Raw genomic sequence first — 25,569 nt, forward strand, 5'->3', positions numbered from 1 at the left:
TGCTACCAACCATTTCTGCTGTGGATGCATTCTTGTTGGTTGTGCTCTTCTGGTGATGATGGTGGTTGTTGTTATAGTTGTTATATCTTAGATAAAGCATAGGAAACACTTTGTGGTGCAGTTATTTTATGTTAAGCGCACTTTAGATACAAAAAATGAGGTCAGCAAGTGAAGAAAAGAAACTTCGTTACACACACACACACACACACACACACACACACACACACACACATATATATGATGGAAGAAACGTGACTGGTGTACAAAGTACACTGTGGCGTGCACGCGCAAACGTACACACACACACACACACACACACACACACACACACACACACACGCGTGCGATAAAATGGCTTGGTGACTGTAAATGTAGGTATACGTATTAAAAACATAAATTCAGTTATGGTAAGTGTAATGTAAAGTGGCAAGTTGCATACTCGCAGAGGCTGGTGATTTTTACTTGAAAAGGACACCCCTTGCTGTGTTTGTTGTGTCTGTAACTGGGAGTTTTTAGACAACATCCATTTCAGAATTTAAAATAAAGCCTTTCTTTGTGTGTTTCTTAAAATTTGTATTAATCTGTGACAAAAATTGATTCCTTGCTCATCATGTTAAGTGGTCTGGTAGTCACATACATGTACATAAAATGAATAAAGCTTTAAATCAGCAGAGATAAGTACCTCCATAATGTGACACTGTACTGTTTAACACCATTAATTACAGTTGGAATTGTCAAATACAGGTAATATTTGTGAATATGACACTGTGCAACTGGCTGAAGGTAGTTACAGGAAAGTAGGTTGACAAATTGGACACTGCTAACTGTTCCTATTGATATTGAGATGTAAAGGGGACCCAGGGCAGTGGACAGTGGTTCAGCTATCAAGGGAGTGACACTTAATGACATTAAACAATGAAATCTCCAGGTTGGAATAGCACCAATGTAAGGAAGAGGTAGATTGCTACTTACCGTGAAGATGACATGTTATGTTGCAGACAGGCACAATTAAAAGGCACACATTACCTGTCAGCCACAGCCATTTTCAGAAAAAGAGAGAGAAAAACACACACACACACACACACACACACACACACACACACACACACACACACACACACACACACTATCTCTGGCATTTTTGGGAGTTCTGGTCTGAACTGCTGGAGATGTCGATCATGGATGCATGAGGTGTGCTTGCTTGTGTGATTGAATGGTGTCTGCTTCTCTTTTCCTGATGAAGGCTTTGACAAAAAGCTAATGGGTAAGCCCCTTTTAATTGTGCTTATCTGCAACTTAACATGTCACCTTTATGGTAAGTAGCAATCTATCTTTTCCTTACCTGATAGCATTAGATGTTAAAGAGACTGAAACTGACAAGTTTTTACGAAGATTTGGATGATTGTAGAAGGAAGGGATTCTTGGCAGTGTTACCGTTTCAAGATATTTTTACATGACACTGAATGAGTTGGTTGTATAGATTTTTAGGACAGTACTGTTTTACTGTGTGTTAATTACATTATTCACAGTCTCAGCAGACACTGTTGAGGCCCCACTCACATAATTGTATTGCTGCACTAAGGATAAAATGTTGTGAAATTTAGGATGAGAAATAAAAACTTAAGCCAAAGGAAAGGCACTCCACTGACAAAGTATTGGAAGTTATTCAATGATATTATCTGAATATTTTGTTACAAAGTACCCATTATTGGTGGCAGCTCATTGCACGTCATTATGATTTATTCACTTTTTTTAACCAATTACTTTTACATGAAAATATCTTCACAACAGTGAAAAAGACAACAAGATGCAGAGTAATGTGATAATCCTCAGACAGGTGCGAAAGTACTGTGATCTATTATGAATGAAAACATTCACACCGTTGGTGCATTCTTCCATTGCAGTCAGTGAAGCCATACGTGAGATACGTATTAGTCAAGTTTATCATCAGTAATCTTATCCATACTGCTGTGTATCACTGTTAATGTACAGCTGACACCTCAAGAAAAACTAACCAGTGACTGAACTGAGCTTTGCAGAATGCAAGCTTGAGGGTTAAAAGTAATGGGGATGTTGCTGTTAGCTGCAGCAAGTACCATAACAAGTTGTTTCCAAACAATACAAACAGTGCATACTGTCAACATTTGCACTGATGTGCAGGTATTTTTGTTGCAGAGAAACTGCAGGAGGTGGTAAGGAATCAAATGAAATGCAGTTACCATGCAATGAACCATTGTAGTCCATGGGGCCCATATACCAAAACACCTACAAAAGTGATAATGTTGTGTAATCTGGTGCTGGAGGAGAAACAGATTATGGTAAAATATAAGAAAACAGTCCTCCCCTCCCCTCCTCCCCTTGCCACTGCCCACCACCACCACCACCACCACCACCACCACCACCATTGCCAGTGCTGCTGTCATTACTACATACCTTGCAATTGGTGGGATATATCCTATGCTATTAAACGCCACATTCATACATGTGCTGGCTGTGGTTTGAATCTGGACAGGCAGGACTCATTTCTGTAACACAACTGTAGCAGATGCCACTTATGATTTTCGTGTGATATGAACACATGCTTAAGCTATATTGAACATGATTAAAGGTGAATGAAGTTAAACTCCTTAAACTTTTTCTTCCAAAGAAAATGATTTTCTCATTTACATCATCTGTAATTTGCAAATAAAAGTATTAGGTATGCTGGAAGTTTTGATACTGTATCTTAATTGTGATTATTAGAAACTCAGACCTTCACATATTTTTGGACTACTCTCACTGATGTTCATTTCACTACAGTATACTCCCACGCCACTGGAAGGCTTTGCCATGGGCTTTCTTGGGAGGCCCTTTGGTATATGCCATATGCAGATATTTTTATCTGTTTCTGGAGACTCAAATTTACAGCTGAGGTTGGCATCTCCTATTATGACGGAGGGGCAGAAATCGTTTACAGCTTTATCACAGTGATCGAATGGATGAGGAAGTTGTTTAACGTTGGTATGTTCGAAGAATTCGCTCAGGCAGACTACAAAACATAAGTCGCACACTACTGCCTTGCCCTAATTCACAATAGTAGTAGTGATACGGCTACTGCATGCAAAGGCTGTGGAGACAATTCTTTTTGCCATATGTAACTCTCTTCCATTTTTGGGGGAAGAGCATCTGGAAAGCTACAAATACATACAGCTTCTTTCACCACCAATTACAATCCTAAACACTGCATTTACCAAATGTAACTGAATTTTTCTAGCATTTGATGACAGTATTCAGTACACAGTTTTTTTTTTTTTTTTTCCCTCCATTAGAAGGTACAGTAAGTGATCACAGCAAATTCTTTAAGCCCCTTGCAGGTCCGGGGATTAGAATAGGCCCGAGGTACTCCTGCCTGTCATATGAAATGACTAAAAGGAGTTTCACACGTTTTAGCCTTAATATGTGGTGGCCCCTGTAGGGTTTGATCTTCATTCTTCAAAATTTTCCCGAAGAGCGAGCCAATTGGGGAAGGGCGCCTTACAAGGTGCATCATATCCATCGTTCGAGATCTTTAGCCCACTTTCTCGTCGTCGCATTGCAGTCCTACCTATTATCCATCTCTTGGGTTAGGACACCTTCCTGGGTGCATTTTCCACCATGCACTGTGCAGTGTCGATTTCTGCGTCAACGATGACCATGGACTTCTTTGCACCCGATATTCAGCACAGTAACCAGTCCATTATGGTGGAGCCCTCTGACCACACAGGGATCGCTCTGCTGATGCCTGCGCCATTAACTCCCCACATATGCCAAGAGGTAGATGCCCATCCCCCTGGGGCATCGGGACTCCCGGCAATGGCCATCCTGCCAGGTGGCCTTTGCTGCGGCTGGGTGGCGCCCGTGGGGAGGGCCCCTGGTTGGAGTGGGTGGCATCAGGGTGGATGACATGCTATGAAGTGTAGTCAGTCATCTCTTGCTGGTGATGAAACACCAGCAGTCCCTAAGCATTCACAAGCTGAATTCAACACACAGAAGTACGACCCCAAACCGTTCCCCTCCCTGGCCACACCGTGGGTGGAACATCAGGCTAAGGGTGGCAGCGGATCTTATTTGCCCCAGTACCTTGTATATTTGAGAGCTGATGGGGGAATCTTTCTTGACAATGAAGCCTCAGTTTTTTGCTGAGCATTTAAAGGACAAGGTAGGGGATGTGGAGGGCCTGTCCAAAATGAGATCTGGGACAGTCTTGATCGAAGCAGTATCCTCTGCCCAGTCACGGGAGTTACTCATTTGTGACAAGCTGGGGGATGTTTCTGTAACCACCACACCTAAGAGCTTAAATATGGTCCAGGGTATCATATTTGACAGAGACCTTCTTTTGCAGTCCGACGATGAGCTGCACCCCAATTTAGAGCGGAGAGGTGTACATTTCATCCGTTGTGTCCACTGAGGTCCAAGGATAATCAGATCGCCAACGGTGCCTTCATCTTGGCCATTGAGGGTGACACATTGCCTGAGAAGGGCAAGGTGGTGATCTACCGGTGTGATGCCAAGATTGCGGACGCCCGTCACATCCCAGTACTTCATGTACCCCGCCTCCCATCTGTGTCAACTGCGGGGAGCATCATTTGTCTTGCTCACCTGACTGCAGGATTCTCCACAAAGAAAGGAAAATGATGAAGCACAAGACCCTGGACAGACTGAACTACACTCAGGCTATGAGAAAATTTCAATGCCTGCATCATGTGCGTATGACATTGTCTTACGCTGTCGATACAACAGGTCTGGCCCTATCGGCTCCGGCAACCCAGGTCACTTCTCAGAGCCGGAAGACTATACCTGCCCCCTTGATGGTGGGGGCCATTCCCCTCCCTGTTGCACCTGCACTAACTGCTTCGGGAGCAACACCCCTCCAACCATCGGGGACGCCCGTCCCCACTTCTAAGCTGGAGAACCGTAAGTTTTCTTTGGCTTCTCTTGCTAGGAAGGGGTCCCTTGGGTCACTCCCTTCCCAGGTTTCTTTTAGTGGGAAAGACGACACCCCCCTGTGGCTGAAGAGCTCAAAAGCAGCTGTTCGTAGGGCTTAATGCCCATCCTCAGTCCTGGAGACTGAGCCAGTGAAGTCCTCCCAGCCAGGGGAATTCAAGGAGCAGCGAGATAAATCCAAAAAGAAAACCCCTAAGACCAAGGAAATTGTAGCGGCACCCACACCACCACTACCTACAAGCCCTGCAGCTGAGGATGAGGTGGAGATTTTGGCGTCTGCTGAGGACCTATATCTTGCCAGACCCTCAGACACAGTGGATATAGACAGCTCAGGCAATAAATCGGTTGCAGGAGGTGACTGAGGCGTAAGCTGCCTCACTGAATGTTCCGTGCCTTCCCAGTCTCATGTCGTCATCCTTCAGTGGAAATGCGATGGTTTATTCCACCGCCTGTCTGAGCTACAGTAACTGTTAAGCTTTACACCTGCTATCTGCATTGCACTTTACCTTAATGATGGTCCACTCACTGTAGTGGAGGCATATCGATTCTTAGGACTGGTTTTAGACACTCAATTGACGTGGCTCCCTCATCTTCGTCAGCTTAAGCAGAAGTGCTGGCAGCACTTCAGTGGCCACTATTGCCTGAGCGCACCAATTTGGGGTGCAGATCGCTGCACACTGCAGCAGCTCAACAGAGCCCTTGTCCAATCCCAAATTGTCTATGGGAGTGTGGTTTATGGTTGAGCAGTGCCTCCAGCATTGCATTTACTTGACCCTGTGCACCACTGTGGGGGTTCGATTAGCGACAAGCGAGTCTGGTGGTCAGCATATTGGTGGAGGCTTGTGTCTCTCCACTACAAACCAGATGCGTGCAACTGCTTGCCAGTTACACAGCACACATTCATAGTTCCCCCTGAGCATCCGAATAACTATCTCCTTTTCCCACCCATGGCAGTCCATCTCTCGCATTGGCAGCCCTGATAGGGGCTAACGATTGCGGTTTGTGTGGGGTCCCTTCTCTCCGAACTGGAGTCCTTCCCTTTACCACCTATACTTGCGGTCCATTCACATACGCGTCCATGGTGTACAACTCGACCGCAGCTTTGTCTGGACCTTTCGCATGTCCCTAAGGACTCAATTAATCCTGCCACTCTCTGCTGTCACTTCCTCTCGAATCTTCAAGTGTTCAGAGGCTGTGAAGTGGTTTGGTCACGTAGGCTTCGCATATGTTCATGGAGGACATATTGAGCAGCACTCCTTGCCAGTTGGCTGCAGTGTTTTCACTGCAGAGGTGGCGGCCATATCTCGTGCTCTTGAGTACATCCGCTCATGCCCTGATGAGTCATGCACAATAATTTGATGACTGATGGCAATGTTGGCTTTGCATTTGTCCACAGAGGCCATATTGAACAGTATTTCTTGCCCAATGGCTGTAGTGTGTTCACTGTAGGGCTGGTAGCCATACCTTGTGCAGTTCAGTATATTCGTTGATGCCCTGAGGAATCGTTTCTTCTGTGTACTGACTCATTGAGCAGCCCACAAGCTATCAACCAGTGCTACCCTTGACACCCTCTGGTACTGTCCATTCAGGAGTTCGTCTACGCCTTGGAACAGTCTCGCCGTTCCGTGGTGTTGTGTGGACCGCAGGACACGTCCGAAACCACAGCAACAAACTTGTCGACAGGCTGGCCAAACAGGCAACACGGAAACTGCTTCTGGAGATGGGCATCTCCAAAGCTGACCTGCATTTTGTCTTACACTGCATGGTTATCAGGGTTTGGGAGACGGAATGGCATGACAGTATGCGCAACAAGCGGCATGTCATTAAGGAAACGTCGAATGTGTGGAAGATTTTCATGCACTCCTCTCGCAGGGAATCAGTTGTCCCCTGCCAGCTCCGCATTGGCCATACCTGGCTAATGCATGGTTACCTACTCCATTGCGAGGAACCACCACAGTGTCGCTGTGACTCTCAAATGACAGTCATCCACCCCTTGCTGGACTGCCCACTTGTAGCCACTCTGTGGCAGACTTTTAACTTTCCCAGCACCCTGCCTTCAGTGTTGGGCGACAGTGCCCCCATAGCAGCTTTAGTTTTAAGTTTTATCCTTGAGTGGGTTTTATACTTCTATGTAGGTTTTAACGCATGTCCTTTGTCCCTCCATGTCCTCCCACCATAGTGCTTTTAGGGCGGAGGTTTTAATGTGTTGCAGAGTGGTTGTCTTTCCCTTTTTATTCTTGTGGTTGGCCAGCCACTGTAATTAATCTGCTTTCATGTTTTACTCTCTTCGGTTTCTAGCATCTCTCTGTTGTTTTCTCATCCTCTTTTGTTCCTTTTAGTGTTCGTTGCCTTCCCTTCGTTCTTGTGGCTTTTCCTTTCTTTCCGTTTTGTGTTATATGTTTCGTCCGTTTTATTCTCATCCTTGTGTCATTGTTTTATTAGGAACAAGGGACCGATGACCTTTTAGTTAGGTCCCTTCTCCCGCATTTAAACCAACCAACCAAATTTTTCAACCTGACAATTACGTCCAAGGCCTCATAAACTACTGTTAATACAATCCCAAGAGTAAACTAAATACATTGTTGAGCATGTTTCAGTTATCATATATTTTAGACTTTACACTTGTTCTCTCCAGTATTGTTACTGGATGTGCCAACACTTACCTCAAAGAGGGTTTGTCATATCTGAATTCAGTAAATCAGCTGCAAAATGTTAAGGAAGATAGTAACCAAAAGCCTACTACAGATGTTTCCAGTACTGATCTGCGCTTAGTCATACCTTACAATAATATTAAAAATAATACAGCAGACATGCTCCTTTAAGCAATTTGTACCCAAATCTGCCATATGATGCAAAACAAATTAAGGACTAGTCACCCACCAAGAAAATTGAGCAAGCTGAAACTCATTCAACTTGCTGATGATTGCTGCTGGCAGCTGACTTTCCTGAAAATGATCTGTTAAAGAGCCAAGGGATTCTCAAAACTTGCAGAGTGACATTTGTAAAAAGATTAGTAAGTAAAAGCACCATTTGTTGATAAATTGCCTGAGAAATATATATAGTTGGTAATGCAGTGTGCCACCTAATCACACAGGGATCACTCTGCTGATGCCTGTGCCATTAACTCCCTACGTATGTCAAGGGGTAGATGCCCATCCCCCTGGGGCATCGGGATTACCGGCTATGGCCATCCCGCCAGGTGGCCTTTACTGCGGCTGGGTGGCGCACGTGGGAATGGTCCCAGGTCGCAGTGGTGGGGGGGGGGGGGGGGGGAGGTGCATCAGGGTGGATGACACACCATGGAAGGAACTAAGGCTAAGGATGGCAGTGGATCTTATTGGCCCCGGTACCTTGTATGTTCGAGAGCTGATGGGAATCTTCCAGATACCTCAATTTTTTGTTGAGCATTTAGAGGAAAAGTTTGGGGAGGTGGAGGGGTTTTCCAAAATGAGATCTGGGTCAGTCTTGATCAAAACAGCATTCTCTGCTAGTCATGGATGTTACTCGTTTGTGACAAGCTGGGGGATGTTTCTGTAAGAGCTTAAATCTGGTGCAGGGTATCATATTTCACAGGGACCTTCTTTTGCAATATGACAATGAGTGAGGTGTTAGAGCAGTGAGGTGTACGTTTCGTCCTGTGTGTCCACTGAGATCCAAGGAATAATCAGGTTGCCACCAGTGCCATCCCTTCGAGGTTGACACCTTGCCCGAAAAGTTGAAGGTGATTGTCTAAAGCTATGATGGAAAGCCCCATATCTCTCCCCGATGCAGTGCTTTAAGTGCTGGAAGTTCGGCCATATGTTTTCCCACTGTACTTTCAGCGTCACATGTTGAGATTGCAGACGCCCATCACATCCCAATACTCAATGTGCCCTGTCTCCCATCTGTGTTGGCTGCGGAGAGCACCAGTCGCCTTGCTTGCCAGCCTGCAGAACTCTCCAGAAAGAAAGGAAAGTCATGGAGTACAAGACCCTGGACCGACTGACCTACACTGAGGCTTAGAGAAAATTTGAATGGCTGCATCCTGTACGTATGACATTGTCGTACACCATCGCTACAACAGTTTTTGTACCATCAGCTCTGCCAACCCGTCACCTCTCAGAGCCGGAAGACTACACCTGCCCCCTTGATGGTGGGGGGTGTTTCCCTATCTGTTGCTCCCGCACCACCTACTTTGGGAGCAACACCCCCCCTCCCCCAACACCCCCAAGCATTGGGGTCGTCCGTCCCCACTTCTAAACCGGAGAAGTGTAAGGTTTCTTCAGCTTCTCTCGCTAGGATGGGGGTCCCGTGGGTAACTCCCTTCCCTGGTTTCTGCTAGTGGGAAAGATGACACCCGTCAGTGGTTGAAGAGCTCAAAAGAGACTGGTTGTAGGGCCTCACACTCATCCTCAGTCCCGGAGACTGAGCTAGTGAACTCCTCCCAGCCAGGGAAACCCAAGGAGCACCGAGGGAAATCCAAAAAGGAGACCCCTAAGACCAAGGAAATTGAGGTGGAACCACGCCACCGATACCTACAAGCTCTGCATCTAAGGATGGTTTGGAGATTCTGGCATCTGCTTAGGACCTAGATCTTGCCAGACACTCAGACACAATGGCTATAGACTGCTCAGGCAGTAAGTCAGTAGCAGCAGGTGACTCTGAGGTGTAAACTGCCTCATTCAATGTTCCATGCCTTCCCAGTCTCATGATGATATCATCCTCCAGCGGAATTGCGGTGGTTTTATCCGTCACGTGGCTGAGCTATGGCAACTGTTCAGCTTTACACCTGGTGTCTGCATCGACCTCCAGAAAACCTGGTTCCCAGCAATGCAGACCCATGCTCTCCACGGCTATAAGGCGTATTACAGGAACCGTAGTGACTATGATCGGGTGTCAGGTGAAGTTTGCGTTAATGTACTAAACTCGGTCTGTACTGACACTGTGCCCTGTCAAACCCCTCTTGAAGCAGTGGCTATCAGAATAAGGATCGCATAGGTATAACTGTGTGTGATGTATATCTTCCTCCAGATGATGCAGTACCTCCTGAATGTATTAGCTGCACTGATTGACCAACCCCGTAAACCTTTCCTGCTTCTAGGAGATTTTATCGCCCATAACCTCTTGTCGGGTGGCACCATGTTTGCTGCCCGAGGCAGAGATGTCGAAACTTTATTGTCTTAGTTTGCCCTCTGCCTCTTAAATACTGGGGCTGCCACAAATTTCAGTGTGGCTCATGGTAGGTACTCGACTATTGATTTATTAATTTGCAGTCCAGGACTTCTCCCATCTATCCATTGGAGAGCACATGACGACCTGTGTGGTAGTGACCACTTCCCCATCTTCCTGTCACTGCCCCGGCATCAGGCCCATGGGCACCTGCCCTGTTGGGCTTTAAACAAGGCGGACTGGGAAACTTTCACCTCTGCTGTCACCACTGAATCTCCACAGATGGTAACATCGATATGATGGTCGAGCAAGTGACTACAATTTTTTCTGTGGCAGAAAATACGATCCCTCGCTCTTTAGGGTTACCCCAGTGTAAGGCAGTCCTTTGGTGATTGTCAGAAGTTGCTGAAGCTGTTAAGAAGCGTTGGCAAACTTTACATCAGCATAAGAGGCACCCTTACCTGGACCACCTCATAGCTTTTAAATTGTTCCATGCCTGAATTCGTGAATTTCTCAAATGACAGAAGCAGGAGTGTTGGGAGAGATACATCTTGACCGTTAGGTGCCATAAATCACCTTCCCAAGTCTGGGCAAAGATCAAAAATGTTTTCAGGTACCAGACCCCAACAGGTGTTCCCAGTGTTACCATAAATGAAATGTTATCTACCGCCACAAACGTGATTGCCGAGCACTTTGCCAAGCACCTGTGCTGGAGAATTACCCCCAGCCTTTCGCACTATCAAGTGGCGGCTGGAAGGGATAGTCCTCTCATTCACTACATGCCACAGTGAATCCTATAATGCCTCATTTACAGAGTGGGAGCTCCTCGGTGCCCTTGCACATTGCCCCAACACAGCTCCTGGTCCTGATTGGATCCACAGTTAGATGATTAAACAACTCTCATCTGACTACAAGTGACAATATCCTCATCATCTTCAACTGGATCTGGTGCAATGGTGTCTTTCCATCACAATGGCAGGAGAGCACCATCATTCCGGTTCTCAAACCCAGTAAAAACCCGCTCGATGTAGATAGCTATCGGCCCATCAGCCTCACCAACATTCTTTGTAAGCTGTTGGAATGTATGATGTGTAAGCGGTTGGGTTGGGTTCTGTTCTGTTCTGGAGTCACATGGCCTACTGGCTCCATATCATGGTGGCTTTTGCCAGGGTTGCTCTACCACTGATAATCTTGTGTCCCTGGAGTCTGCCATCCAAGCAGTCTTTTCCAGACACCAACACTTGGTTGCCATCTTTTTTTGACTTACGTAAAGCATACAACATGACCTGGGGACATCATATCCATGCCACATTGTGTGAGTGGGCTCTCGTGGGCCCGCTCCCGATTCTTATCCAGAACTTCCAGTCATTCCATACTTTCCAAACTGGTGACACCCATAGTTCTATTCATATCCAGGAGAATGGAGTCCTCCAGGGCTCTGTATTGAGTGTATCTTTTATTTTTAGTGGCCATTAACGGTCTAGCAGCAGCTGTCGGCCCTTCCGTCTCACCTTCTCTGTATGCAGACGACTTCTGCATTTCATACTGCTGCTACAGTACTGGTGTTGCTGAGCTTCGCCTCCAGGGAGCCATCCACAAGGCGCAGTCATGGACTCTAGCCCATGGATTACAGTTTCCCGCCATGAAGACATGTTTGTGCATTTCTGTTGTCATACCATTTATCTGGAACCAGCACTTTACCTTAATGAGGTATATCGATTCTTAGGTCTGGTTTTCGACACTCGTTTGACTTTGCTTTCCTCATCTTCGTCAGCTTAAACCCAAGTGTTGGCAGCACCTCAATGCCCTCAGCTGCCTAAGCAACACCAATGGGGGTGCAGATTGCTCCATGCTGCTGCAGCTCTACGGTGCCCTTGTTGACTCCCGCCTTGAATATGGGAGTGTGATTTATGGTTTGGCAGTGCCCTCAGCACTGCGTTTGTTCAATCCATTGCACCATTGTGGAGTTCGTCTACCGACAGTAGCTTATAGGTCGAGTACGGTGACAAGCGTACTGGTGGAGGTTGCAGTCCCTATATAGAAGATCAGATGTGCGCAAGTGGTCGTCAGTTACATTGCACACATTCGTAGCTCTCCTGAACATCCTAATTAAAATCTTCTTTTCCCAACCGTGGAAGTTCACCCCTGCATAGGTGGCCCACGTCAGGGCTAACGATTGCGGTTCACGTGCAATTGCTTCTGTCTGAACTGGAGTCCTTCCCTTAACCACCTCTCCTTGAAGTCCATTCACGTACACCTCCGCGGTGTAGCTGTAGGCCAGAGCTTCACCTGGACCTTTCCTGTGGCCCTAAGGACTCCGTTAACCCTGCGGCTCTCCGCTGTCACTTCCTCTTGATTGTTGAAGTGTTCTGGGGGGCTCTGAAGTAGTGTACACCAACAGTTTGATGACTGATGGAAATGTTGGCTTTGCCTTCGTCTACAGAGGCTATATTGAACAGCATTCGTTGCCCAATGGCTGCAGTGTATTCACTGCAGGGCTGGTGGCCATATCTCGTGCACTTCAGTATATCCGTTGATGTCCCAAGGAATCGTTTCTTCTATGGACTGACTCCTTGAGCAGTCTACAAGCTATCAACCAGTGCTACCCCTCTCCATCCTTTGGTGGCGTCCATCCAGGAGTCCATCTCTGCCCTGGACTGGTGCCGTCGTTCAGTGGTGTTTGTGTGGATCCCAGGACACATCAGCGTCCCAGGCAACAAACTTGCCGACAGGCTGGCCAAACAGGCTATGCGGAAACCGCTTCTGGAGATGGGCATCTCTGAACCTGACCTGTGTTCTGACTTAGGGGTTTTCGGCTTTGGGAGACGGTATGGCATAACAGTACGCACAACAATCTGTGTATCATTAAGGAGACTACAAACGTGTGGAAGTCTGCGGTGCGGGCCTCTCGCAGGGAATCAGTTGTCCTCTGCTGGCTCAGTATTGGCCTTGCTGGGGCGACCCACAGTTACCTTTTGCGCCGTGAAGACCCGTATCAGTGTTGGTGTGGTGCCCGGTTGACAGTGGCCCATATTCTGGTGCACTGTCCCGCTTTGACTGCCCAGCGACGAAATCTTGGTTTACCGTACTCATTGCCGCTCATTTTATCTGGCAACGCCTCATTGGCTGATTTACTTTTACGTTTTATTCGTGAGGGTGGGTTTTATCATTTGATCTAAGTGTGTTCTTTGTCCCTCTGTGTCCTCCACCCTCGTGGTTTTAGGGTGGAGGTTTTAATGTGTTGCAGAGAGGCTTGTGGTTGGCCAGCCACTGTATTCTGCTTTCTTGTTTTACTCTGATGTTTTCTTGTCCTCTTTTGTTCCTTTTAGTGTTTGTTTGCCTTTCCTTCATTTTTGTAATTTTTCCTTTCTTTCCATTCTGTGTTATATGTCTCGTCTGTTTTAGTCTTTCACTTGTCGCATTGTATTATTAGGAACAAGGGACCAATGACCTCGTAGTTCAGTCCCTTCCCCCCTCTTTTAAACCAACCAACCAGTCGACTAACCTATAACGTGGCTGTCAGATGTGAGCAAAACAAAGTTTTCTGTTGTTGCAAAAGCAGAACAGACCTAATGGACATAAGAATCACCAGTGCCTTCTGTTCTTGTAAGGGTCGTACTGTCCTAGACCAGGAGTAGTCTCTTTACTAATTTCAGTGTAAGAAAAGAAAATAACAAGCAACATCCATAGAGAACAGCAAGAGTACACAAAGCATTCACTAGTGCTACAGCACCAGTTGTGTTTGCATTGGTTGACAGTGTTGTTTGTTGTTTTAACAGGTGGTATTTCAGGCCTGATGATTAACAGTGTCTTACACAGCCACAGATCGAAACATCCTGCACTTTAAGCTGCCATGATATTTCTGTATACTATAACTAAAAGATAGGACTACAGCCTTGTATGGATTCCATTAAAACATTTCACTTCATTTTATTAATAGTTTGTAATAATCTTGTTTCTGTCAGTTTGAGCGACTGAGTCTTTGGTGTATTTTTGTTTTCAGATGTAGATTTTCTTGCCTCATGTGGCTCTGCCTCAGCCATTACTCCTCGTGGTCCACGATTACTGGAAAATTCAGGTATGAAAACTTAAGGAGTACTATGAATGAATGTAATTCATACTCTACTTGTGCTAGAAATGTAACTTACATAACACATTTATGTACGACAATTTTAATGGTGTAGTTCATTTTCCAGAAAATGCCTCGAGAGATGGAGCAGCTACAAGGAATGCTGATGTGTTTGACATTGAAGGATTGGATCTTGGCTCTTTAGACTTTGAGGAACAAGAACTTATTAAAATGATACAATCATTAGAAGTTGCTTGTGCAACTGCAGATGAAGAACTAATGAGCTGCAGGAACGCAGGAAAAACTCAAAGTAATCAGAAAATACAAGTAAATGTATCTTCAGCACCACAATACTTTGAAGCACAATCCTTCGACAAACTTAATACACCAGATCTAGGCTCAGAACAGCCCACCACCAAGGTGGTAGGTAATAACAAATTACCAGTGTGTTCTGGGGAGCAAGACTTGGAGAAAATAAAACAAACTGATATCAGCCCAGAACAGCTGCAGCCATCTGTCAATGCTATGGAAAGTGTTTTACTGCATAACAACCATGTGGAGAACAAAGCCGCACTGTCTTGTGGTGCCCAGAATTGTGGAAAATCAAGACAGCCAAATGTTGGAACTGCACAGCATACTTGTAAATTACCTGAGGAGCCAGTATCAACTAGCTGTCTCACTGAAGCTAAAGATTTGTGTTCTGATCGGATCACATTGGAAGAACTTCTTGGAAATGATTTTGAGAAATTTTTGAATGATTTAAATGTAGGTGATTTCCAAGATGTTATCTCATTTGATCAACAACCAGAGGAGGTCTTGTTGGAATGCTTAGAGATCCGCAAGGGTGATGATTCAGAAGTACAAGATAAAGAAGTGATGGAGAAAGATTTAAGCAGCAGTCTGCATGACCTTGATGCTGTTGAGGATGAATCAGATGTTGCAGACATTGATGACATAATATCAGAAAAGCTTAATGCAAAATACAAGTGTGATGAAATTAGTCCTGATTTTGATTTAGAACACGTGCTGCATTTTAAGTGTGGTAAAAAACAAGAATCTAGTGTTTCAGATTTCCAGGCTGAATCACTGTCTGAACAAAGTATTGAGCAGAAACTTGAGACAGTAAGACGACAAAAAGAACTTTTGTTATCTTCTAAGCCATGGAATAAATGTTTATATGGTGCTCCAGATGCTTGTAAAAATTTGAACTTTGCTACATGTGGCAGTCACAGCATATCACAAAACACTCAGGCTTTGCTTTGTGAAAACAAAAGTCAACATCCAGGGTATACAACTGCTGAATTTAATGGGGCACATGTTTTCAAAAATGCCTCAAGAACAAATGTTTCTAGTGACAGCTTTCTGTCACAGAACCTACAGAGAAGACCCAGTGAGAGAGAACATAAGCTGTCACGTGGTACAGATGTGAAAGACATATTTCGTAACACACTGAATGCTAATTATACAAAAGCAAAGAGAATTCCCATGGCTCGAGCAACAGGAAGTGCAGCTAGTAAAGATAATGGTTCAAATTCGAGCACAAAGGACTCACGAAGCAGTGCTACTCCACGAATGGAGCAGAAAGAAACTTCAGCTGTTGCAAATCTTCTGAATTTGCTTATAAAAACGTCGTGTGCAGATTATAATGGTGATAAAACTGATGAATTGGAAGCTGTAGAAGCTCAGTTACTATCTCATTTTAAAAAGGCTCCCATAACCTATTGCAGACTGAACACCATAAAAGCAGCTTGTAAGCATGCTGCTAGTGTCGCTGCAGAAGGTAAACTAGCATCTAGAACTAATACAGATATATCTGCTGAGAACATTTTACAGCCTTTGCAAAAGTCTGAATACAATCAGGCTACCACATCCTCATTTAACAGTGTTAAACCAACCAGAAATGGCAAAACACATGGTAGATCAACAAGAGGGCAGCTGTTTGCACAGACACAGAATCTGTTTAGAGAAATGGATGAAAAAAGAGCATTGAAATCAAAATGTTATACACAAGGTAACTGCAGCAAAACTCGCAAAGAAAATAAAATATATCCAAATCCATTTTACCAAGAAGGAAGAGAGAACAATTCAGGTAAAGGAAGTAAATGCAGTCAGTGTGGAAAAGCAAAACGCCCACCTGGGGTTCTTCTGAAGAACCATTATCCAGCTCTTAACAGTTACAAATTTTGCTATAGCAGTGCCACAGAAAATGTTACAAACAATGTTCCACTTTCTTCCAAGAAATCTGATTGTGATCAGGCACCTTCTTCACTCACTTTGAAAACTGTTACACCTTCTAGTTCATCGTATAAAGTAGCAAAAGATAAAAGCACTATGACAGAAATGGACGACCAAATTAAAGCTTTTAAGTCAGGTAGCTGCAGCACAAGTAAAAATCAAAAGGAGGGTGAAACGAAATCCCCTGTTAACATATGTAAACTGGGAGGAAAGGGTCCTTTAAATGGCAAAGGGGGCAAATGCTGTCAGCCAGGAAAAGTAAAAAGCCCATCTGATGCTTGTTCAGCACCCATTAACAAACAAGGTTTCGATCCTAACAACAGTACAGAAAATATCTCTAACAGTGTTTCGCAGGCCTCACGGAAGTCAGAAACCAGCCAAGTACCTACTACATGCTCAGTTAAAACTAGTAAAACATTAAGTAAATCCTGCAAAGCCACAAAAGAGAAAAGTACAATGGCTAATGAAAAGAAAGTGCCAAAATCAGATAATAATATCAAAGGCACATCTCATGACAGGTGTGAAGAAACTACTGATAAATTTCATGAAGATGTTAACTCGCTGTGTGCTAAACATGCTGCAGCTGTTGAACTAAACAAAGGTTGCCAACAGGGGAAAGTGAAAGGAGCAGTAGTTCTTCAGAAAAATAGTTCTCAAATTGTTGACAATGGAACAAATAAAGGTAGTCCAAAGAAAGGACAGAAAACTGTGGTTGGCCCCAAAGGTGTCAACTTTCACAAAGAAATGAAGGGTGCACCACAGGCAATATCAACTTCAGATGTAGGAATAAGCTCACAAGGAAATGGGAAATGCTTCATTACTGGCAATGAGACTACTGTGGGAAACACAGGTGATAGCAAACAGCGTACTGAAAATGAAGTTCCTTCAGTTTCTTCGCAGGATATATCCACTGACATCAATAAAGGAGGAAGTGTGCCAAACAAAAAACTGAATTCAGCAGGTAGTACCAAACGCACAAGCAGGGCTAGAAGAAGAAAGACTAAGGAAGAAAGTAAAGGTCAAGAAGTGACTGCACAGTGAATCTATTTTGGGTACATTTGGTATTCCAAAGTAGCCAAAGATCAATGAAAATTTGACAGACAAGGAAACGTAGGACTACATTTGTTCATCGTTGAGTACTAATGAAGAACTAAAAAGGAAAATAAACTGTCTGCTCCTACTTGAAACTTGGTATTTTTGGTGCTACACATTTGGCTGGAGAGTGTTGGAATTGTAGCTGTAGCCATATGCTGTGATTGGAGAGATTGGGTAAGAGTGTGAATGTGAATTTTACAAGTTACTTTAAGTGTAATTTCACAGGCAGTAGACCATGGAAACATGTAGCCACCCAGTTATAAGCTTTTTAATTATTCTTTTTGAAAGATGTGTGTGGCTTAAGTATTTGGTAGCACAGAGCATGAAGAGGAAGGCTGATATTCTTAGAAATGAGCAGTGCAGTAGTAGTTTGTGGCACAGTTATGAGTAATGACATTAAGTAAATGAATCTAACGTAACAAATGTTGACGTCTTTTTGTGGGAAAAAAAATTCTGAACTTGCAAATCTCGCGTAGTGGTTTTGAGTGTCTGGAAAGTGGACCTATTTTAAGTTCCCACAGGATTAGAAGTGGTTGTGTGTGTGTGTGTGTGTGTGTGTGTGTGTGTGTGTGTGTGTGTGTGTGTTTGTGTGTGTGTAAGATATTCTTAAGACTAAAACATTGGTTAAATATTATTTTAACCAACTATAATTGGGAGACTGCTAATTATTGATAAAACTGATTTGTAGCATATGTTACCCTGAATTGTGACTTCATATTAATAACCCACTGTTCAATATTTTGGATTCTTTGTTGCTGCTTCTTTATATCTCTGTGCTCTCTTCTGTTGTGGAAACAATCTTTCACCATTGTCAGCTGTCACAAAGCATGAAAGAAAATTTACTAACATCAAATCCACAGGGATGCAGATATGTTGGCTAGCACTTATCTTCATGAGGCATAACTCTCAGCACCCTTGTCACATGAAAATAGTGTTTCTTAGCTGTCACAACCACAGATTCCTTCTTCAGTGTAGGGAAGAAGAAATAGTTGGAGCTAGAAGAGTGGGTAGGTATAAATAAGAATGAAGGTTGAGAGACAGACCTACCCCAGAGAAAGGGAGGCAAAGATGAAGAACCATATGTCGGAAAGGGGGACTGATGATATTAACAATAGACATTGTGCTACCTTCAGTTTAGTTATGAGACAAGGGAATGATGGTGTCATAAGTAAAGGTGAATAGAGATGAGAAAAGAAAATCAGCAGGTGATAGAAAAAAAGAGTAAAATAGGGCTGGGAAGGAGAGAAATCAGATTTAAAAATTTTAATAAGCACTAATGGAGGAGGGAGAGGTGGTAGTGTGAAAGAGTGTGTTTCAGAGCAATTTTTTATTCCAGACTTCATTAAAATTGGTGTTGAGTGAGGAGATCCAAATGGCCGATGCTATAAAAGAGCCGGTAGGGTATCCTGAGTCGTGTAGTAAAGTAAGATTAAAAGACACGAATACACTCAGGCAAACAGTTTGCCTTGGAGGCGTTCAGCACTGAATTACTGAGTAAGCAAGATTCTTGGTGACCTATCCCCCCCCCCCCCCCCCCCCCAACAATGCTCTTTTTCTGCATTTGAGCAAGGAGTACTGTCATGATTAATGTTTGTACCTCTCTTGTAACTGCTTTAGGAGTTGAGCCTCCTAAAGGTAAGTACTGCTTACACCATCTGTCACTCCTGAATGGAATTTTTCTTCTTATACCATTAGGCATTACCCAAAAAATTCAGCCTGTCAACTGTTAACTTTAAAATACAACTCATTGCTTAATGAGACATGCATTTTTACATCCCTTTGTTTGTAGCACTCTTCACTAACTGTGTTAGCAGCTTTTAATGATTGGAATGGGATCTTATCATTTTTATGGATGAACACATTTTCTTGATTTCTTTACCTAAACATGTTCACCGTGTGTGTGGTGACTGGGGTGAATTTTTATTTTATTTTCTATAATAAAGTTGAAATATGAATAAGAGAGATAGAAAGACAAGGCACTACTTATTTTAGGGATGTACAACTCCTATTATTCTCAACTGAAATTTACAAAACTAGAGGACAGCACTCCTAGCTTTAGGAAATAGATGTTCGTTCTGGCAGGAAAAAGTTATTCATTTGGTGGGAGGTTTGGTATGGTGGAGGGGGGGGTGGATATGTCACTCGCAACATACACTAAGAGGAATGCAGCCTATATAATGACGTTCAAATCCCTGTTCGGCCATCCAGATTTAGTAAAGATTATGGCTGATTTTCTTCCGTAATCTGAGTTTGTGCTACATCTGATGATATAGTTGACAGGTTGTTCAACAGTAATCTTCCTTCCTAGCTTCCATTTTTGTGTGATGAAAAAGTGAGGGAAAAGGTGGGCAAGTGGCCAAAGATGGTACACTAGTAATTGCTGTTCCAGCTTAAGTTCAGAGATGAGGTAAGTTATGGATAGTGGAAAATTAAGCTGGATTAGGAGAGGAAATAATGAGAATTGAAAAGAGTATTATGATCTAGAATAGGAAGACATGACCACATAGAAGCTGCAGTGTGGCTACATAGTCAGTGACTACTTATTCAGTGATTAGTTCATGTCATATGATCCTCTGTGTGTCCACCAGTCATACTGGATTACTAGGGCAAGCCATTGCACATGTTATTACTGAACTGTGCCAGTGGCGGCAGTATGTTTATAAATGCTTGTGATGTTTGAAGATTCATGGCATGTAATGACAAAGGCTCATCCTACAAAGCCAGCATGACTGATTATATTTAACATATGATGTTCAAGCTATCAAAACTAGTCATTGAATGGATGGTTGTATAGCAGCTTCTTAGCAGCCATGTCATTCTGGAAACATCCCCCAGGCTGTGGCTAAGCCATGTCTCCGCTACATCCTTTCTTTCAGGAGTGCTAGTTCTGCAAGATTCGCAGAAGAGCTTCTGTAAAGTTTGGAAGGTAGGAGACGAGGAACTGGCAGAAGTAAAGCTGTGAGTACCGGGCGTGAGTCGTGCTTCGGTAGCTCAGTTGGTAGAGCACTTGCCCGCGAAAGGCAAAGGTCCCGAGTTCGAGTCTCGGTCGGGCACACAGTTTTAATCTGCCAGGAAGTTTCATATCAGCCATGTCTTTCTTTTTCAAATACTCTGAAGCTGTGGAGCACCACTTACACAAAGTAATTCAAACTATTTTTGGTCATGTCATCAGTTGTCTGACTGATCTGATGTGGCCTGCCATGACATTATCTCTGTGACAGCCTCTTAATCTCAAAGTAGCACTTATACCCAAATTCTTCAATTATTTGTTAAGATATTCAAATCACAACCTTCCTCTACAGTTTTTACCCTCTCCAGCTCCCTGTAGTACCATGGAAGTTATCCCCAGGTATCTTAACACATGCCTTATCGTGCTTCCTTCTCCTTGTCAGTGTTTTCCGCATGTTCCTATCCTTATGTCAGTTCTATGTGGAACCTCCTGATTTCTTATCAGTCCATCTGATTTTTCAGCATCATTCTTTAGCATATCTCCAACACTTGGATTCTCTTCTTCTCAGCTTCCCCCACAGTCCATGATTAGCTTTTGTACAGTGCTGTGTGCCAGACCTAGTCTCAGAAACTTCTTCCTCAAATTAAGATCGCTGTTGGTTATTAGGAGCCTTCTTTTACCCGGCAGTGCTCTCTTCACCTGTGCTAGTCTGCTTTTATGTCCTGGTGTTGTCCACAGTGGGCAGTTTTGCTGCCAAGGCAGCAAGGTAGCTACATTGGCAACAAAATTCCGCTACTTCCTCTACTTTTTAGTCCCCGTAGTTGATGTTAATTTGATCACTGATCTGATTTCTGCTACGTTTAACCAGTTTAGTCGTTTTTCAGTTTACTCTGTCTGTATTCTGTGAGCAGTAGACTGCTCATTTCATTCAGTGTGTTCTGTAATTCTTTCTAGTTTCCAGTGAGAACAGCAATGCCGTCACCAAATTCTATCATTGATCTTCTTTCACCCTAAGTTTTAATTCCATTCGTAAACACTCCTTTAATTTCCATCAGTGCATTGTCAATGTACAGATTGAACAGTCAGTGGGTGTGGCTGCATCATTGTCTTACACACTTTTTAATCAGAGCACTTCATTATTGGTCTCTCATTCTTAGTGTTTCCTTCTTCAGTCTTGTAGATACTGTGTATTATCCATCTTTCCTTATAGCTTACGCCGAATTTTCTGAGAATTTCAAACATCTTACATCACTTCGCATTGTTGAACAATTTTTTTATTTCAACAAATCCTATGAAGATCGTGAAGATCGTGTGTCGATAATCGAACTCAATGTCACAACTGCCTCTCTGGAACCTTTACCTTCCCTATAGCTAAACTGTCCGTCATGTAATAGATCCGTAATTTTCTTTATCATTCTTCTATAAATTCTTATTACCACCAGCTTTGATGCATGAGCTGTTAAGCTAACTGTATGATAGTTTTCTTAAGTTGGATGGTACGTGTCCAGTCTTCATATATTCTTATACATAAAACAGAAAGAAACTTCCACATGGGAAAAATATATTAAAAATAAAGATTCCAAGACTTACCAAGCGGGAAAGCGCCGGCAGACAGGCACATGAACAAAACACACAAACACACACACAGAATTACTAGCTTTCGCAACCGATGGTTGCTTCTTCAGGAAGGAGAGGGAAAGACGAAAGGATGTGGGTTTTAAGGGAGAGGGTAAGGAGTCATTCCAATCCCGGGAGCGGAAAGACTTCCCTTAGGGGAAAAAAAGGACAGGTGTACACTCGCACACACACACACACACACACATATCCATCCGCACATACACAGACACAAGCAGACATATTTAAAGGCAAAGAGTTAAGGGCAGAGATGTCAGTCGAGGCGGAAGTACAGAGGCAAAGAAGTTGTTGAAAGACAGGTGAGGTATGAGCGGCGGCAACTTGAAATTAGCGGAGGTTGAGGCCTGGCGGATATCGAGAAGAGAGGATATACTGAAGGGCGAGTTCCCATCTCCGGAGTTCGGATAGGTAGGTGTTGGTGGGAAGTATCCAGATAACTCGGACGGTGTAACACTGTGCCAAGATGTGCTGGCCGTGCATCAAGGCATGTTTAGCCACAGGGTGATCCTCATTACCAACAAACACTGTCTGCCTGTGTCCATTCATGCGAATGGACAGTTTGTTGCTGGTCATTCCCACATAGAAAGCATCACAGTGCAGGCAGGTCAGTTGGTAAATCACGTGGGTGCTTTCACATGTGGCTCTCCCTTTGATTGTGTACACCTTCCGGGTTACAGGACTGGAGTAGGTGGTGGTGGGAGGGTGCATAGGACAGGTTTTACACCGGGGGCGGTTGCAAGGGTAGGAGCCAGAGGGTAGGGGAGGTGGTTTGGGGATTTCATAGGGATGAACCAAGAGGTTACGAAGGTTAGGTGGACGGCGGAAAGACACTCTTGGTGGAGTGGGGAGGATTTCATGAAGGATGGATCTCATTTCGGGGCAGGATTTTAGGAAGTCGTATCCCTGCTGGAGAGCCACATTCAAGGTCTGATCCAGTCCTGGGAAGTATTCTGTTACAAGTGGGGCACTTTTGGGGTTCTTCTGTGAGAGGTTCTCTCACAGAAGAACCCCAAAAGTGCCCCACTTGTAACAGAATACTTCCCAGGACTGGATCAGACCTTGAATGTGGCTCTCCAGCAGGGATACGACTTCCTAAAATCCTGCCCCGAAATGAGATCCATCCTTCATGAAATCCTCCCCACTCCACCAAGAGTGTCTTTCCGCCGTCCACCTAACCTTCGTAACCTCTTGGTTCATCCCTATGAAATCCCCAAACCACCTCCCCTACCCTCTGGCTCCTACCCTTGCAACCGCCCCCGGTGTAAAACCTGTCCTATGCACCCTCCCACCACCACCTACTCCAGTCCTGTAACCCGGAAGGTGTACACAATCAAAGGGAGAGCCACATGTGAAAGCGCCCACGTGATTTACCAACTGACCTGCCTGCACTGTGATGCTTTCTATGTGGGAATGACCAGCAACAAACTGTCCATTCGCATGAATGGACACAGGCAGACAGTGTTTGTTGGTAATGAGGATCACCCTGTGGCTAAACATGCCTTGATGCACGGCCAGCACATCTTGGCACAGTGTTACACCGTCCGAGTTATCTGGATACTTCCCACCAACACCTACCTATCCGAACTCCGGAGATGGGAACTCGCCCTTCAGTATATCCTCTCTTCTCGATATCCGCCAGGCCTCAACCTCCGCTAATTTCAAGTTGCCGCCGCTCATACCTCACCTGTCTTTCAACAACTTCTTTGCCTCTGTACTTCCGCCTCGACTGACATCTCTGCCCTTAACTCTTTGCCTTTAAATATGTCTGCTTGTGTCTGTGTATGTGCGGATGGATATGTGTGTGTGTGTGTGTGTGTGCGAGTGTACACCTGTCCTTTTTTTCCCCTAAGGGAAGTCTTTCCGCTCCCGGGATTGGAATGACTCCTTACCCTCTCCCTTAAAACCCACATCCTTTCGTCTTTCCCTCTCCTTCCTGAAGAAGCAACCATCGGTTGCGAAAGCTAGTAATTCTGTGTGTGTGTTTGTGTGTTTTGTTCATGTGCCTGTCTGCCGGCGCTTTCCCGCTTGGTAAGTCTTGGAATCTTTATATTCTTATACACCTACTTGAATAGTCATTTGCTTGCCACTTACCCCAATGATTTCAGAAATTCCGAAGGAATGTTGGCTGTATCTTCAACATTATTTGATCACCAGTCTTCTAAAGTTCTGTTAAACTCTGACTGTAATACTTTATCGTCTGTATCGTCCACATTGACTTCCTATTCTTCTTCTATCATGCTGCCACCTCTTAGAAGCTTTCAATGTATTCTTTCCACTTATTGGCTCTCACTTCTGCATGTAACAGTAGAATTCTTCTTGCACTCTTAATGCTGACTCCTTTGCTTCTAATTTCATGGAATGTCTTTTCTGTGTGCTGAATCTGCCCTGATGACCATTTCTCTTCGTTTATTCACATTTTACATGCAGCCATTTCAGCTTAGTTTCCCAGAACCTCTTATTTATTGCATTTTAAGTGAGAAATATTGCTGTAGTTCTATTTTATCATGGACATTGTTGTACTTCCTTTTTGCATCAATCAATTTAAGTATTCCTCCAGTTAGCCACGGCTCCTTTGTACTTCCCTTCCTTGCACAATAGTCGTCTGTCGAAATTTTGTGATTGCCATTTGTAGAAATGTCCAATTACAGAACAGTAGATAGATATCAACAAAGAGAAATAAAAGGTATTAGGAGGCAGAGAAAACTGAAGGGGGAGAGGAGGAAGAGGAGGAAGAAGAAGAAGACGGTGGTGGAGGGTCCAGTGGGTAGAGAAATCCTGAATTATTTGTATTTTTGCAAATATAGACAAATTCCTTCCCAATAATTAACTGATGAATTGAAGTTAGATCCAAATACATATTGATTCATTCATTGTATTTAAACATTTTGGCACTGGTGACAGATTCAAGAAACCAAATTATAGTCTTAATTGCTGTTGATGCCTGTCACATGCCCTATGCGACATTGCCACAGCAGCTGTCCTTTGACCCTAATTTAAACAGCGAGTGAGCTTGCAGTGTTTTCAGAATGGATTGTTGTCAGCTGTGGTTGGTGACAGAATGTGGGCAGGCCTCAATAATGTACAGCCCATGTACTTTGCACTTTTTGAACACTGCAAGTGATCTGGAGTTTTGTTATGGCACATAGGCATCAGCAGACAGTTCACAAGTGGTGGTGAGAGGTCTGACTGGAGGAACTTGGTTTCAAGTTGTGAAGTTTTCATCTAAGAAGTAATTTCAATCAGACTATAGCTTGAACAGTTTATGGTAATGTTCGAGTGGTTAAGTGTCAAGTATATGGCAGAGAGTAGAATGAAAGAAGTCTTATCTTCTTTACTAGCAGTGATAACTGAATTTTTGTATCTGACACCACTGAATTTTGTAAACACATACTAGTTAGCAATTTTAATGTATAATAATTTGAAGTAAATGTGAATGTGTGTGACATAATATACAGCATAAAATCCAGTTGTATTG

The 25,569-nt window shown here is 43.9% G+C and overlaps 1 protein-coding gene across 2 annotated transcripts in view; it reads left to right on the plus strand.

Annotated features, from left to right (window-relative positions):
* LOC126297761 (uncharacterized) overlaps positions 1 to 20,890 on the plus strand; it is a 72,330-nt gene extending 51,440 nt beyond the window's left edge. For both annotated transcript variants that reach the window (XM_049988935.1, XM_049988936.1), the window contains exons 4-5: positions 14,114 to 14,188; positions 14,307 to 20,890. In XM_049988935.1, coding sequence (XP_049844892.1) covers positions 14,114 to 14,188; positions 14,307 to 17,455 — 3,224 coding nt within the window. In that variant the 3' untranslated portion in view covers positions 17,456 to 20,890. The remainder of the gene's footprint in view (positions 1 to 14,113; positions 14,189 to 14,306) is intronic.
* The last annotated feature ends 4,679 nt before the right edge of the window (positions 20,891 to 25,569 follow it).

Source organism: Schistocerca gregaria, chromosome X (genome assembly GCF_023897955.1).
Source record: "Schistocerca gregaria isolate iqSchGreg1 chromosome X, iqSchGreg1.2, whole genome shotgun sequence".
Lineage (NCBI taxonomy): Eukaryota > Metazoa > Arthropoda > Insecta > Orthoptera > Acrididae > Schistocerca > Schistocerca gregaria.